This window comes from Neovison vison, chromosome 1, assembly GCF_020171115.1.
Source record: "Neovison vison isolate M4711 chromosome 1, ASM_NN_V1, whole genome shotgun sequence".
Classification (NCBI taxonomy): Eukaryota; Metazoa; Chordata; class Mammalia; order Carnivora; family Mustelidae; genus Neogale; species Neogale vison.
Window position 1 is genome coordinate 252,608,293 of NC_058091.1, and position 13,822 is coordinate 252,622,114.

Genomic DNA, 13,822 nt, shown 5'->3' on the forward strand with positions numbered 1-13,822 from the left:
CAATGCTATGTGCATTGGATTACCAGTTCACCCATCTTGACACCCATTCAATCCCCCTGGAGAGCTTGTAAGAACCCCAATCCCCAGGGTACAGCCCTTACCGATTGAGTCAGAATGTCTGGGGGCCCAAGCCAGGCATTGGCATTCCTAAAAAATCCCCAGAACGTCCCTCTTGCTGCAAAGTTTGAGAGGCACTCACTGTATTAGACTGCGTGAAGCATGGGGCGTGGGGGGCCTGCTGCCTCGTGAGGACACACACCGGTTCTGGGTGGTAGGATGGAGACTTTTTGTCCTAGATCTCTATCACATTCTCCGGACACCCGCCACGGAGGTGATTACTTTGCTCTCAAAATGGATTTTGGCTGCGAGTCAAGAAGAGCTTTCGCTTCCCAGCTAAATGATGGCAGATCAATTTGAGGTCTCGGCTGGAGCTGCTGATTAGGGCTGGCAGCCAGGGAGCCCTCTGGCTGTCAGAGCCACAGCAGGACTCAGCCAGGCCTTTGAGAGGACGTGGAAGGCAGGAGCTGGGGGCCAGCCGTGGGGTCCAAGAGCCCAGCCTTCTCTTGGGGGGTCTGGGAAAACTGGTTGGGGCTGCTGTCCAGTTTGGAAGTGCAATCTCCATTTATTAGGGCAGCAATATTAATGTAATAGTGTTAGTCATCGTTTACTGAGAATTTGCTATGTGCTGGGCGCTTTAATGCATTTGTGGCAAAGCTGGGCAGTGCAAGTATTATAATCCCTTTGTATGGAGGCCCTGAGGGGTAAAATAATGTGCCCAAGATCAAATGGCTTCAACATAACCAGTCAGACTTGTAGCCAGGTCTGTTTGGAAAAAAACCAGTGTTTTCTCATGATGCTCTGTTGTATGTCAGTGTGTGTGTCTGGACTCCGAGCTCCCATGACCATATCAGGTTCAGATTTACAAGGCAGCACCTAGCCCAGTGTTTAGCCATGGGGATGTTGCCTGGGAGGAGTTTGCTGAAGGCAGAAAGGAATGAGGTCAGGTTTGCTGAGTGGATGGATGAATCAAGGAGTATTTGCTGACTAGGGGCTGAAGGTGGGCTGAGGTATGCACTGCAAGTCAGGCAGCCTCCTGGATGGCCCCCAGCCTCCAGCGACCTTCCCTCCTGCTGTCCATGCCCTGTGAGGTATACCCCTGCATGGAATCAGAGCTGGTCTGTGTGACCAACAGAATACTGCAAAAATGGTGGTGTGACTTTTCAGGCTAGGTCATAAAAGACAGTGCATCTTCCACTTCGCTCTCTTGGACTACTCACTTTGGGAGAAGACCAGCTGCCTTTTTGTGAGGACACTTAAGAAGCCCTTTGGAGAGGGAGCCTTCTGCCACACAGCTGGCACCAGTTTGCCAACGGTGTGACTGGGCCATCTTGGAGGTGGGTCTTCCAGCCCCAGTTATACCTTCAGATGAGACCATAGCCCCAGCTGACATCTTAATTGCAATTTCGTGGGAGACCCCAATCGGGAACTACCCAATGAAGCCACTCAGAATTTTTGACCCTCAGAAACTTTGAGAGAAACATAAATGTTTATTTTTCCGAGCCACTAAGTTTTGGGGTAATTTGTTATGCAGCAACAGATAACTAATACACATTGCTAAGTCTCTTTTCAGCTGATGAGGGCTTCCTGGAAGAGGCAGTTGTTCCCTGCTGTCCCAGCTTCTCACCTGTGACTCCTGTCTCTCAGCTTTTCTATGTATTATGTGAAATGACATGAGAGTTTGTTTTAAATCCAGGTTATCAGTTTACTATTTGAATGACTTGAAGATTTTTTACAATTTAAACTTTATTTTATTTTTTCAGTGTTCCAAGATTCATTATTTATGCACCACACCCAGTACTCCATGCAATATGTGCCCTCCTTAACACCCACCACCAGGCTCACCCAACCCCCCAGCCCCCTCCCCTCCAAAGCCCTCAGATTACATCTCTTAAAAGGCTTATTTGAGAGAGAGAGAGAGAGAGCAGGGGTGGGGCAGAAGGAGAGGGAGAGAGAGAATCTCAAGTGAACTCCTTACTGATCATGGAACTCAACAGGGGGCTTGATCTCATGACCTGAGCTGAAATCAGGAGTTGGATGCTCAACTGACTGAGTCACCCTGCCGTCTCAGGATGATTGTCAATTTTTATTGAAATTAACTCTTCTCCTTATCTTTTTTGGTCCTTCTCTCTCCTTTCCTATTATCCTCTTCTTGTTTGTCTTCTTCAGTCTTGCCATAGTAATAGTAGCATTTTGTTGCAATGGCTATCATTGTTTAAGTAACTGTTATGTGCCAGGCACTGTGCTAGGAGACCTACAGACTTACTTTATTTTGTTCCCTTAATGCCCCCAGGGGTGGTGATGGGGGGGATTAGGTATTATTATAGTCTTTTATTTTATTTTTATTTTTATTCCAGTATATATAACATACAGTATATACTCATTTGTTTTAAATAGATAAGGAAACCAAGATCCAGAGACTCATACATTCAAGACCAGACAGAAGGAATCAAGATTCCGAACCAGGGTTGTCTGAAAACCAAAGCCTATACTCATGCCCATCATATGCCTCTACTTCTGAGCCCCAGTGTTGTCTTCTGTAAAATGGGCATAATCCTGACCTCACGGATTCTGGTCAGGATGAGCAGAGGTGGTGCCTTAGAGCACCAACCCTGCCAACCCTGTTATGGCATGGCGCGGGGGCTTAGTGAATGGAGGCTTCCTCGCTCTTCTTCCCTTTTCTTCCCTCCCCCCTTACGTATATTAAGATGGGCTACCTTAACCCTCATATAGACAGAATCATGGTCATTGTGAGAGAAGCAGGGAGTTGAGGAGATCAGTGGGCCTGCCCCAGGATGGGGTGGATGCCAGAACTTGGAGTCCAAAGAAATGGTAGCACCAGCAGGTCTGGGCCTACCCACTGAGGCTCCCTTGTGCTAGCCCTGTGCCTGGGGCAGAGAAGCGATCACCCAGCTCACACAGAGATGAAGGAGGGGCTGGAACCTGCATTCAAACCCGGGTCAGAGCCTGTGAAGAGGCTGTCGTGTAGAGATGGCTCCAGCTGGAGGATCCCAGCTGAGAAAACATTGTCTGGGGGTGGTGAGGGGTATTGAAATGTCTCTTAGATCAGGCAAGAAGCCCCAATTAATTACGAGTGCTAAGTGAGTGACCTGGAAGCAGAGTTTTGCAGTCCATTAAAGGGATGCTGGAGGAAGCTTCATTAAGCCCTAGCTCCTGGCAACTTTTGGTTTAGGAGAAAGAAGGCCCATGTCTGACTGTAATGAGCTCTCCCACACTGTGGGGAATGCAAACAGAGAGTGTCCTCTACTAAAGATGGCACTAGAGGGACTCTTGGGTTGCATAGCAGGATGGATTCTTGACTTCCTCTGCTTTGGAGCTTGTGGTAAAGAAAGAAAATGGTCAAGACATTGCTCCATTGGGGGCATGCAAAGTACAGTTTTTGGTTTTTTCTTTCTCTGGCATAGACATAGACTGGCCACTAGACTTCGCCTCACCTCCAGGTGCCTCAAATCCAGAAGCCCCAAAGCAAACTCATTATCTTCCACCAAACTGGTCTCCACCAGCTTTCTAGATCCTGGAGAATGGAGCCTCCCAATGTAGAGACAGACTTTGGCCTCAACCTCTTCCTCCTCTGTGCCTCACATATCCAATCCTCAAGTCCTGCCAATTTGGCCTTCTGTGTAGCTCCCCCACCCACCCTGCCCCACCCATTTGGCTGCTTCTTCCAGGCCCTTTGCCATTGCTTAAATCCAGTCCTCACCATCTCCAACCTTGGCATTGTACTAGCTCCTTCCTGGAGACTAGTTCCTCCTCCTCACAGCCCTAATGATCTTCCTCAATCAACACATCTGATCATAACCTCTGCTTAGGATCCTCTCATGGCTCCCTATGGCATGCAGGGAGAGTGCAAGCTCCATCTTCTTGCACCCTGGTTGATGTTTCAGGCTTTCAGCTTTTTACCAAGAATGTAATAAGCTCCTGCAGACGTCCCCTGCTTCTCCCTCCCTGACACCCACCACCGCGTTGGACTACTTTTGTCTCCTTTATCCTTTGCTTATGCCAGGCCCTCTGCTCAGAGTGCCCTCCTTTCCCACCAAGTTGACTTCTCATTTAAGACTCATTTCAGACGTTGCCTTCTCCAGGGAGCCTTCCCCAAGCACCCCAATTTACCTGCATCACTGCACATGTTATAGTGGCTGATTGGCCTGTTTCTTCCATTAGCAGGTAGGTTCCTGGTGGAAGGGGCTGTGTGATTGATGTTCTTGGTGCCTAGTACAGTGCTAGCAAGTTGTGAGAACTCAGTAAGTGCTATTTAAGAGGGGATTAGGTCTGTGAGGAGAAGACCTTCAGGACTGAAAATGAGAAGATGCTAGCATTTCCCAACTAGGCAACAGGGCACTTTGGGGTGCCACTGAGTGGAAAGGAGGGGCAAGGCAGACAGAGGAGAAGCATCTGAGTGTCTAGGGCTGGATTATTTACCAGGGACCTGGGTCTTGGGAAGACAGTGCCTGGTGGCGTACTGAAAAAACATACATGGACTTCCAGGGAAGCCCAAATCCCTCATGTTCCATTTCTCTCCAATCTCCAGCCGTGGAAGGCCCTCAGAGCCCAGCCCCTGGCTCTGGGAATGGTCTCAGTCTCACAGAAACCTGGGGGGAGCCCACTGTTGGCCCTTACTCTGCTCCAACACTCTTCCTCCATCACTTGGGACCCTATGGTAGATGAGATTTGGTTCTGGCTCTTTGGAGGCCCTGCTCAACTGCTGCTTCTTTGTAGGGAAGGGGTGGGGGTTGCTTCAGCCTCTGAGAGGGCTGACCCTAAGATGTCCCCCAGTGATCCCTGCCCTGCTATTTACATCCTTGTGTAACCCTCTTCCTATAGGCATGGCAGGGCCTGTGACTTCTAACCAATGGAATATGGCCGAGGTGGTAGAACGTCACGTCCTCAGTCAGGTTACATAACACTGAGGTTTCCATCTTACCAGCTCTTTGCCTACTTCGCTTGTGTGCTTTGATGGAGAAAGCTCCCCTGTTGCGGGCTGCCCTAATGGATGGCCCCATATAGTGACAAACAAAGGGCAGCCCCTGGCCAATAGCCAGCCAGGGATTGAGGCCCTCAATTCAACAGGACTTAAATCTTGGCAACAATCACATAACCTTGGAAGTGGTCCTTACCGTCCGTTGAGACCCCAGCCCTGGCCTGCACCTTGACTGCAGCTTGGTGAGAGGCTCTGAAGCAGAGGGGCCAGCCCAGTCGTGCCTGGCCTCCCGTGAGAAACTGAGATAATAAACATGTGTTGCTTTAAGGCACCAAGTTGGTGTAATTTGTTAAGCAGTGGTGGATAACTAATGCAGCATCCTGTTGCGCACAGAGCTCCCCTGACTCTAAGAGTCTAGGAGACTACCCTGGGGGTGCTAGCCCAGAGTGATGGCCAGATCTGGGAGAAAGGCAGGATGAGTGATGTTAGGGCATAGCAGAGAGAGGAGTCAGGTGCTGCCTCCCCTCCCCCTACCGTCCAGTGGGTGCAGAGAGCAAAAGAAGAAGTGACTGTGGCCACCAAGAAGAGATGGAGATTGGTCACTTGGACCCTGAGTCAGCACTGGGGCTCCTGAGGACCCACTGCAGGCTAGACTCTGCAGTGGGTGCTGGGAGGCATCGGGACACCAGTCAGGACAGCACCTACAGAGCTCCAAAGTCAGAGGGAGACACTGCGGCAACATAAATTACAGTAGAATTTGCAAGGTCCCATTCATTGAATGCTTGGCACACAGTGCTGAGAGTGTGAGTGTGTGACCCCATTTACTCCTCACAACTGTGGAGGTCAGAACAATTATTATCCCATTTTACTTGTGAGCAAACACTCAGGGGGGTTAAGTGGCTTGTTCCAGATCACTCTGCTGGATGACAGAACCCACCAGCAAACCCAGTGCTATCTGGGCACAGAACTGTGATGCTCTGTGTTGTGAGCACAGCAACCAGCTGCTGGGGGAAGGGGCCTGGGGGCTGTGTCAGGGTGGGCCTCACCCAGGAGATGACATCTTAGCTGGATCTTGAGAAGTTCAAGTATACTGAGTGGGGAGGAGGGTACTGTTCATTTCAGGCAGAGGGGATAGAATCTATAAACACGGAATGGCAGGGTATGTGTGAGGGTAGGGGGACTTGGCTCTGAGTTGGTTAGGTCTGACCTAGCAGGTTGGGGTCATGTCATACAGGGCCATTTTGACGATTTTGATGTTATCCTATAGGTGGGTGCTTTCCTACAGACCACTGAAGGGTGTTGTCTAAGAGAATGACATGGTTAAGTTTGTGTTTTGATGAGTCTTCCAGGTGGAGTTGGGTGGTGGGGAGAGGATGGACAGAGGGAAGATGTGGAAGCTGGGAGACCAGTGTGTGAGGAATGGGAGGTGCCTAGCCAAGTAGAGAAAAAATGAGTCCACCTTAAGGCAAGACAATGGTGGAGGCAGCCAAGGCTGAAAAGGGGTTCTGGTCTTGTGCTGACTCAACAAGGCCTGGGATGTGTCTGTGTCCAGGAGCAATACTGTATGTCCCCAGCTCCCACGCATGGCCTGGCAGACATGAGGAACTCCCTCAGTGTTGGTGGGATGAACAGTGTCAGACCTTTGCCCATCTGTGGGACTTGGCTTCATGTTGGTATGCCAGTTCCCGAGGAGCATTTGGAGAGGGATGGCCAGAGATAGGCTGTGGGGTGCTGTGACCAGGTTGGGACACCAGCTCCAGGGCTTTGTTGAACAGCTGACTTTGAAGGGCAAGAGGTGAGTGGCCCTGAATCTCTGGGGTCAGCCTTGACTCCAGCCTCAGTTGATTTCTGGGGTCATTTCCAGTGTCCCGGCTAGCAGTGTGGGTAAAATGGAAGGGTTTCTGGGGCCTCTTGAGCACTGTGGCTCAGCTCCCTCTCACCTCAGCTGGTGCCCTATGTCGCCCTGGTGATGCCAACAGACAGAAGAAGACAGACAGACCAAGAGTTGCTGTACAAGGTCTTTTCTTTGTTGTCGTGGTTGGTTTGGTACATCTTAGCATCTGCGTCATACAAAGGGGGGAGCAACAGCCATGGCTTTTGGTCAGATTCAGGGGGCATGAGGGGGTGCCCCTCCCCTCCCCCCAGGCACTGACACATTTAAAAAAAGCAGAGCAACAAGGACACAGCACAGATGTGGGAAAGGGATTCCCCCGTGAGAGCAGGATGGTCGTCCTCACCGGAGTCTCGCTAGAACCCCCACCCCAGGACCAGCACAAACACCTCCCATTCTCTCCCCAGGGAAGAAGTAGGGCAGCCGGAGCAGGGAGGGGAGTAGGGGACACGTGTGGAAGGTATGTCCTCAGGCCTGGGAGACATATATCACCTGAGCCATCTGATCCCCAGCTGCCTGTCCCATCAAGGGCATGCAGGACCCTAGGTTGGAGCAGCTGGGTGGTAGGGCGGGAAACTCTGCCAGCTAGGTGCTGGGGGTTCTCAGGGCTGGGGTTCTGCCCATATCCTCTAGCCAGAGCCTGTAAGACAGCTTCTTTGCCCACCAGCTGTCCCACCTGAGAGCGACCTGGGTTTCTGAAATACTTCTGTTCCCTGTTTCTCTCTCCCTCTTCCCCTGCTGCTTACCTCCCTCTCTGTCTGTCTCTCTCACACACACACATACCCCTACTTAAGAGGGTCTATTGACTTCCTGCTTGCCTTTGGGGGGACCCAACACGGTTTTGCTGGTAAAGATACCTTCCAGGAGCCGAGGCTGCCCATGTGTGCAAGTCCTGGCTCACTGCCCGCACCCAGCATGGGTGATCCAGAGAAGAATTCTCCCTCATCTCTGCTGGTGAGCTCCCAGGCACGCAAGTCTGGCCGTGGTCTTCCCTGGCAACCACGCATGCCCACCGCAGGTGCTGCCCACTCCCTTGCATCTCATTGTTTTCACCATATACAAATGATCGCTCCTTCTTAGTTTCCTAGCTGGAGAGTGTCTCCCTGATATGTTTTAAGTGTGCACTGAATTCTGGGACTTCTCCCTCCCCATCCCAGCCTCCTAAGTGTATCACAGGCACCACTGTCCCACTTATGTGTGGCACACCCATCCCCCTCCCATCCGGTGGATCACACACACCTCCCACCCCAGGTACCTCTTGTGAACATCCCTTCCCTGCCAGAGCACACCCCACACATGTCTTGTTCCCCCTCTCCCTCCACATGTGTGTGTTGCACACAACATCTTCACTGGGTCACACGTTAGCTTCTTCCCACAGTTAGGTCTCTATGAGGAATGATAGTCATCATGTCCCCCTGGATCTGACAGTGATCCCCTGGCAGTGGTTGGAGGCAGGTTTGCCCCACGCTGAACTCCTCCCTTGCTATCACCTCCAGGAAGTCCTCTAGTCCTGCTTCTCAGGAGTAGGCCTGAGGAGTCTGGAGGAGTCTAGGCCATACCTCAGACTAATCCAGCCACCCTGGAGGGTACTCTTATATGGAGAAAACCCTGAGCCAGCTCTGGAGGTACAGAGGGGCTGTGGAGACCACCAGGGACATCCTCTGAGGGTCCCAGGATATCTGACATGGCTGGGTTCCTGTCCTTACCTGAAGCTTCCTGGGCCTTGGTCTCTGCTGCCCATGTGGCACTCTCTGTGTCCTGGCACTACCTTTGAGATCTATGGGCCCCTGTCAAGGAGGGGACGTTTTTGAACACTTGGGATCCACATCTGTGTCTAGGTGGGGCTCACAGACAGGGTCTGGGGAGGCCTGGGGCCCCTGGACTGGGCCCTGCCTATGTCTGTCCCAGGACCCCGAGGGCTCTAGAGAATGACCATCCTGCCCAGGAAAAGAGACACAGACAAGCAGACAATAGGGGTGCGAGGTGGCTCCCCATCACAGACACAGGCACAGACACAGGCCCCCTGGATGGGGGGCAGGACACAGGGGCACAGGGGAGGGGCCGGGGGCGGGGAAGAAGGGCAAATCCAGGGAGCTGGAGCTGCTGGAGCCCTGCTCCATGGAGAAGGGACAGACCAGGGAATTTTTCTGGTTCCCTAAACATACGGATTGTTTTGTCTCGTCTTTAAAGTATTGCAGTCTAACTGATATGGCTTTAACTATTGGAAACGGACAGAGAAGACACGTGTCTCTCTCTGAAATAAAAGCATAAATCCACTAACATGGAAAACCTGCAGAATGCAAACTGGGGTCAATGGGGCAGGAGCTTCAGGGGCAGGCAAGTCGCCCCCTCCCTGGGCCCTGCTTTTGGGGTTGGCCCTGGTGGGGGCCCAGCATGGCTTCTTGGGGCTCTGCCAGGGTCAGTCCCAGTGGGCTTCTGAGGACCTCAGGCAGGAGCCCCCCAAGGGTGGGAGGACTCTAGGCCAAGGACAAGGTCTCCTGTTGGATGTGGCCACCTGTGACCAATGGTTTTGGGGCCAAGAGGGGAGCATCTTACCTATGTTTTTTCTCCCCCAGCATGCATTCTGCATCCAACTGCCTATTCAGAGCCACACACGTGCACACGACAGTATCAGCACATCTGACATTCTCTCAAACACATACTTCCACCACATCTAACACATACCCTTCTCCCCAAACACATGCCAAGCTGACATGTGCAAACCCTACCACACATACAAGATGGCTAGAAAACAGATACGACACAGTCTCCATCCATACACACCCCCTCAAATGAGCCCACGTACACAAGGCTGCCTCCCACACACGATCCTTATCTAACACAGGGATGTGATTAACATACACACACAATCTCAAGACATACATACACTGTAACAACACACCTATAGGTACAATCTTAGGACACACAGTTGCTGATGCAGTCTCTGCCACACACACTCATGTGTGCATGGACACACACTTTCCTCTTTCATTTGCTCCTTGGCCCCCCCATTCTTACACAACTGACTGAGCAGGAGGCCTTGACAGTTTGGGGTTGGAGGGGGAACAAATGTCATTTTCACACATCCCAGAGGAGAGTTTGTTCTTGGCCAATGAAATGAATGGACAGATGCCTCTGTCAAGTGGGAACTGGCATCTCCCCAAAGCCTTGGGGCTTTGGCCAGGAAAGGTCCTCCTGGGGACCATGGGGCCCTGGAAGCACATGGACAGGATAGGGTGGGAAGAGGGGTGAATAGGACTGGGGGCAGCTTGGCTGTACCAATGGTGGGGTCCCATGGCATGGGCCACCGCTGCCCAATGGCTCCAAGTATTTTCTGGGGGGGCCTGGGTAGCCCCTTGGCTGGGCAAACTGGACCCAGCCTGGCAGTGGGGCCCCAGGACCCAAGTGGAAGAGGGGGAAACAAGGGGCTGCTCTACCCTGGGTCCTCTCCACAGATCAGTTAAAGTCCAAAGAGGATCCATTTGGAGGGACTGGCTTGGCAGGGGCTATGCCTCTTCAGGTGGGGTTGGGAGAGGAGTGATCCTGGGTTGGGTGCCATCTCAGGGGAAGGAGAGGAGAGCCCCAGCCTTCTGCCAAGACCTAGGCCTGGCCAGAATACAGCAGGGCCTCTCAGGCTGGGCCCTCACAGGGCAGGCTTATCCTGACTCCCTTCCTCAGAGCCAGGCCACTCAACACCCCTGCCCTGACCTGGAGGCCCACTGTGGGTCAGAGGCCAAAGGTCAGCATGCTGGGCAGGGTTGGAATGTGTTATTACTTTGGCTGGCTGGGGACAATGGTCCTCCTGGCAGTGGGGTGCATGAAGGAATGTATGGGGGTTACCACACTAGCATAGACCTTAGGCTTCCTTCCGGAGGGGGCCCTCAGTACCTCTGACACTGGGTTCAATGCCCCCTTCTTGGGGGGGGGGGAAGCTGTGTTCCCTTTTTCAAGCAACTTGAAGTGAGGTGGGGGCTGGATACCCCGGGATGAAGGGGGTGTGAGGGAGTGCTGAGAGGGAGGAGTCCCTGGCCGGGGAAGGGGGGCAGAGGTCAATTGAGGTTTTCCCCTTCAGAACTGAGACTTAACTGAGTAAAAAGAAAAGAAAGAACCAAAAAAAAAAACCAAAACCAAAACCAAAACAAAAAAAGGAACAAGTGGAGTGGGAACAGGGCAGGAGGGCCGGTTACTTCTTGAACATGTCCTGCAGTGGCCCCGGGAGATATTTGAGCACCGTGTCCAGGATGCTCTCCTCCTCTTCCTCCTCTTCATCCCCACAGCCTGCAGGGATAGCCTTCTTGGGCCGGGTCAGGCTCCCCTCACAGGGCTGCTCCAGGGCGGCCTTCTCCTCTGCCTCCTTCTCTTCCTTCTTCTTCAGCCCATACTGGGGAGGAGGAGGGCAGACATGAGCATGAATGGGGCAAGAAGAGGGCTGGGTGGGTCTCAAGGTCATGCAGGCTCAGCTGGGCCACTCCTGGAGACTCCCCAAACCTCAGTCCTCTCATCTATAAAAGGGATAAGGATGCCTTCCTTATGGGGTTGTGCCTGTTTTTAACAGGTGCTCCGTAAGCGTCCGTGCATGGGGTTTCCTTTAAAATTAATACCTGCCCCTAGTAACTTCTCTGCTCTTCTGAAATCCCCCAAGATTTGACATATGAATGTCCTTCCTTATGTTTGCATGACAAAACTTGATCTGAGCTCATGGGAGGCTACTTACAGCCTTGATTTTTTGCAGTGGTGAGACTAGACTCATATACTGAACTGTTTGGCCGAGGGTGACAGCTGCAAACCCACTGAGAGTGAGGTGCAAAGGTAACAGGTCCTCAGGCACTACGGTATTTTCCTAAAATTCCCAAATTCTGGATTGCAAACATTCGGTCTCCAATGTCTCAGGTACAAGATTGTGGACCACAGCCGCAAACATTAGGAGCACGTCTCAAGGGCATTATCTTATTCAAGCCCCAAAACACTCCTTCCAGGGAGCTGTGCCTGTGACACTCACTTTACCCTCTTAGGAGAGCAGCGCTCGGAGCTAGGTCTAAAGTTGGAGCTGCGGTTTGCGGAGAGTTGGGGGAGGGTGGGGTAGTGCAGGGGGGGCGGCTTGACCTTCATGCCTTCTACTCTCCAGGCAGTTGGGAGGTGCTGACCTTGTCTCGGATCTGCTGCCGGACCTTCTCCCGCTCAGCCTCCATGCGTGCATGCTTGGCCTTACGCTCCTCTTCCTGCTGTCGCAGAGCCTCCTGTCGCTCCTCCTCCTTCTTCTGTGCATCTGGGTCCTTCTCCTCCTCTCCCCCCAGCATCTTCCCCATATCCTTGGTGGCCCCTAGAGTGGATGGGTTGGTGAGGGAGAAAGTAGGGTCAGGGGGGTCAGGGCTGGGGATGGAGGGGCCTAGTGCTCTGCGGGTCCCTCCCAGCTGGGTTGGGACTCAGGTCGGGGAGTGAGGAGTGATGGGCTTGGGGCCTCACCTCCAAGGGCCTGCTTCATGACGAAGTCCATGACGCCAGTTCCAGTTAGTGTGCCCTAGTGCGCAGTCAAGTTTGCATGCAGTGCTTCTGGCAAGGCCTGGCTCAGGGAGATGTGTCAACCTGTAGAGTAGAGTCGGGGATCAGATGGGAGAGGCCTCAGCTCACACAAATGGCAGCCTCGCCCTGGTTCAGGCCCCAGGCTCCATCAGCTGAGGCCAGGACCCGATGCCCTGGCACCCATGGGAAGGAGATGGAAAGGGGCTATTTCCTGAGTACTTGCTGCAGGCCAGGCACATATGTGTGGTCACATGTCTTCGGATTCTAAACCCTTCATCTTGACCATATTGCTTTAATTTGGTTGAAGCCAAGAGTGCTAGAAGGAACCCAGGAATGCTAGAAAGAACCTGGAATTTGGAGTCAGACAGACAGAGCTCGGTTCTTATACCTCCCTCATTTCTTGTTTGCCATGTGACATTCAGCCAGTTACTGAACCCCCTGAATCCCAGTTTCCTTGACTATATGAAAGAATGGTGGTGCCTCTTTTCCCAGCGCTACTGTGGAGACTGGAGAAAATTTCTGCCTGGCCCACTGGATCAACCCCTAGATGGAATGAGCACACTTAGGGCCCCAGCAAATCAGAGGCCAGTTAAAAAAAGAATAGTCAGCTTGGATGAGCATATCCAGACTTCTGAAATTAGACAAATGGAGAAATAAGTTACTTTTATTGCAACAAACATGTAAGTTTTTGTGTTTTATAGCTTAATATTGATTTTTATTTTGAATTACACATGGTAGGTTGGAGACATGATAATCTTGGGGCTTAGGACCTTTAAAGTACCAAGCACCGGCCTTATAAGCACTCAGCTTATGTTAGTCCTCCCCTTCTCTCTCAATTACCAATTTTCAGTTTTTATTATATTTTTAATTGTTCTTTTTTTTTGGCATGAGAAGTTTTTCTCCAAATAAAATCTTTTTTTTTTTTTAAGATTTTATGTATTTATTTGACAGAGAGAGAGAGAGAGAGATCACAAGTAGGCAAAGAGGCAGGCAGAGAGAGAGGGAGAAACAGGCTCCCAGCCGAACAGAGAGCCCGATGTGGGGCTCGATCCCAGGACCCTGAGATCATGACCTGAGCCGAAGGCAGAGGCTTAACCCACTGAGCCCCTAGGTGCCTCCTCCAAATAAAATCATAGTGGGAATCTCAATATGCAAAATACATAGAAGTGGAACTATTCAAATGTTAGTGGGTAGGGGTGGAGCTTCCCTCCTCCACTGACCTCCTTCTACTTTGTTCCCTTCAAATCCCTGAAAATTTCAACCCTGATGTAACTCAGGTTTCCTTTCTAGTTCCACCATTCAGTTTCATGGTTTTTTTTCCATAGACAAAGCCACCACAAATCCCTTTTTGGTGTGGAGGGGAGCATCCCTGAGCTATCCAAAGTGTGATGTAGTCACCTGGGGCCAGGCCTCCT

The 13,822-nt window shown here is 51.8% G+C and overlaps 1 protein-coding gene across 2 annotated transcripts in view; it reads right to left on the minus strand.

Annotated features, from left to right (window-relative positions):
* Window positions 1-7,001: 7,001 nt before the first annotated feature.
* Window positions 7,002-13,822, minus strand: part of CPLX2 (complexin 2) — an 81,770-nt gene continuing 74,949 nt past the window's right edge. For both annotated transcript variants that reach the window (XM_044229239.1, XM_044229232.1), the window contains 3 exons: window positions 12,351-12,470; window positions 12,032-12,207; window positions 7,002-11,268 (listed from right to left, as the gene is read on the minus strand). In XM_044229239.1, the coding sequence (XP_044085174.1) occupies window positions 11,071-11,268; window positions 12,032-12,207; window positions 12,351-12,381 (405 nt within the window). In that variant the 5' untranslated portion in view covers window positions 12,382-12,470 and the 3' untranslated portion in view covers window positions 7,002-11,070. The remainder of the gene's footprint in view (window positions 11,269-12,031; window positions 12,208-12,350; window positions 12,471-13,822) is intronic.